Raw genomic sequence first — 2361 nt, 5'->3', positions numbered from 1 at the left:
TTTTCCAGGCAAGAGTACTGGAGTGGGGTGCCATTGCCTTCTCCGAATCTTATTTCTACCTGTTAATATTATAAGAAGGGAAATCTATACAATGTATTTTCAGAGTTATTCTGATGAGCTATGCCTCACTCAGGATCAAGCCATATCAAAAGTTAAGTAAAGATGAATGTTACCATATCTGAATGAACTAGTTACTCGTATAATCTTTATTTTTACAAATAAGAATCAGCATGACTGAGAAATTAACCAACGCTACCATCATAACAGAATTTTTGCTCATGGGATTCACTGATAATCAGGTGCTACAAGGACTCTATGTTCCATTCTTCTTCCTGATTTACCTGACAGCACTGATGGGGAATCTCCTCATTATAATTCTCACCACCACTGACCAGCGTCTCCAGTCACCCATGTATTTCTTCCTAAAGAATTTGTCCTTGATTGATATCTGCTACATCTCTGTCACTGTGCCCAAATCCATCATAAACTCTCTGGCCAAAAGCCATTCCATCTCTTTCCTGGGATGTGCCTCACAAATTTTTCTTTTCATTTTTTTGGCTGGCACAGAGTATGCCCTCCTTATAGTGATGTCCTATGACCGCTATGTTGCCATCTGCCAACCTCTGTACTATGAGACAACCATGAATAGAGGCACCTGTCTGCAGATGGTGATAGCATCGTGGGCTAGTGGGTGTGCCTACGGATCCATTCATGTTGCAGGCACATTCTCTGTACCTTTCTGTGGGCCTTACATAGTACATCAGTTCTTCTGTGACATTCCTTCAGTGCTCACCCTTGCTTGTTCAGGAGAACAAATTCTAGAATATGCGTTTGTCATTGCTAGCTGTGCTTTTGCTTTTGTATGCTTTCTTTTCCTGATTGCCTCTTATGTTTACATTTTTTCAGCTGTCCTGAGGATTCCATCTGCACAAGGCAGGTTCAAAACTTTTTCTACCTGTGTACCCCATCTCACTGTAGTAATATTGTTTCTCTTTTCAGGTATTGCCAATTATTTAGGGACTAATTCTAAGTCTGCATCGTCACTGAGTCTCTTCATGTCTGTATTATACTCTGTATTACCTCCCAGCCTGAACCCTCTCATCTATAGTCTGAGGAACAAGGATATGAAGGCAGCCTTAGGCAAAATACTGGGTGGTAAATTGCTACTAAATATATAAGTACCCTGCTGACTTTAAATTGTGTGGTACATACATTAAATAAAGTAAGTGAAATCATTTATTGAGAGCTAGATCTATTAACATTATCATATTTGCCATCTTTCCTGCCATAGCTATACCAAATTTACATATTCTGCAATCAATTTATATCCAATTATTTTTATATTTTTTTGTGAAGTTGAGGGTGGTCTGGGAAACAGAAAATGTATTGAATGTATTCCATCATTAATTTCATATCAAAAGATTCTGTTTGTGTTATTCAGATGGTTTCATTTCTTTTGTTAATATCATCACAATTTCTTTACATGATTATATTATTTCTCCAAAATTTACACACCATGTTTTGTTTCCTAGTATCATATTTTACAATCTTATTCTAGAAGTTATGAAGAAATATAATTTTATTTTTCTTATCAAAATGCTTTCTCTTCTGTTAGAAACTTAGAGTAAAAAAGAATTTTTAAAAACTCCTGTTTAAAATATATTCATTAAAAATAGAAAATTATTAAGTAGCAATAATCAAGAATCAGTCACAAAGAATCTTATGGATTGTAATAGCAAATGATGCATCACTTACTACACATTTCTGGTTAAAATGAAACTTTAGCAAAAACAGTTTAATTTTTTTTTCCAGCCAGCCATGAGTAAGTTTATGTTTTATTTTATCATCCTACTTTTGTTTAACTTATATATTTTTAATTCCCCAAATATCATTTACTATTTTCATAGATGCCTTTTCTTAAGGTATATATATATATATATATATATATATATATATATATATATATATATATATATAGTGATCATGTATGGATGTAAAAGTTGGACTGTGAAGAAGGCTGAGCACCAAAGAATTGATGTTTTTGAACTGTGGTATTGGAGAAGACTCTTGAGAGTCCCTTGGACTGCAAGGAGATCCAACCAGTCCATTCTGAAGATCAGCCCTGGGATTTCTTTGGAAGGAATGATGCTAAAGCTGAAACTCCAGTACTCTGGCCACCTCATGCAAAGAGTTGACTCATTGGAAAAGACTCTGATGCTGGGAGGGATTGGGGGCAGGAGGAGAAGGGGACGACAGAGGATGAGATGGCTGGATGGCATCACTGACTCTATGGACGTGAGTCTGAGTGAACTCCGGGAGTTGGTGATGGACAGGGAGGCCTGGCGTGCTGCAATTCATGGG

General features: G+C 36.4%; 1 protein-coding gene across 1 annotated transcript; it reads left to right on the top strand.

The window, feature by feature from the left end:
• Positions 1-230: 230 nt before the first annotated feature.
• On the top strand, positions 231-1178 carry LOC138085191 (olfactory receptor 14A16-like). The gene has a single exon (XM_068979400.1). It carries the CDS (start codon positions 231-233, stop codon positions 1176-1178), a length of 948 nt encoding a protein of 315 aa, XP_068835501.1.
• Positions 1179-2361: the final 1183 nt, after the last annotated feature.

Source organism: Capricornis sumatraensis, chromosome 9, assembly GCF_032405125.1.
Source record: "Capricornis sumatraensis isolate serow.1 chromosome 9, serow.2, whole genome shotgun sequence".
In the NCBI taxonomy this organism is placed as follows: domain Eukaryota; kingdom Metazoa; phylum Chordata; class Mammalia; order Artiodactyla; family Bovidae; genus Capricornis; species Capricornis sumatraensis.
Note: the sequence above shows the minus strand (reverse complement) of the source record. Positions and strands in the feature narration are given on the sequence as shown.

Excerpts from the sequence above, each read along its gene's own strand:
- LOC138085191 (XM_068979400.1), top strand. The coding sequence starts at position 231 with ATGACTGAGAAATTAACCAACGCTACCATCATAACAGAATTTTTGCTC.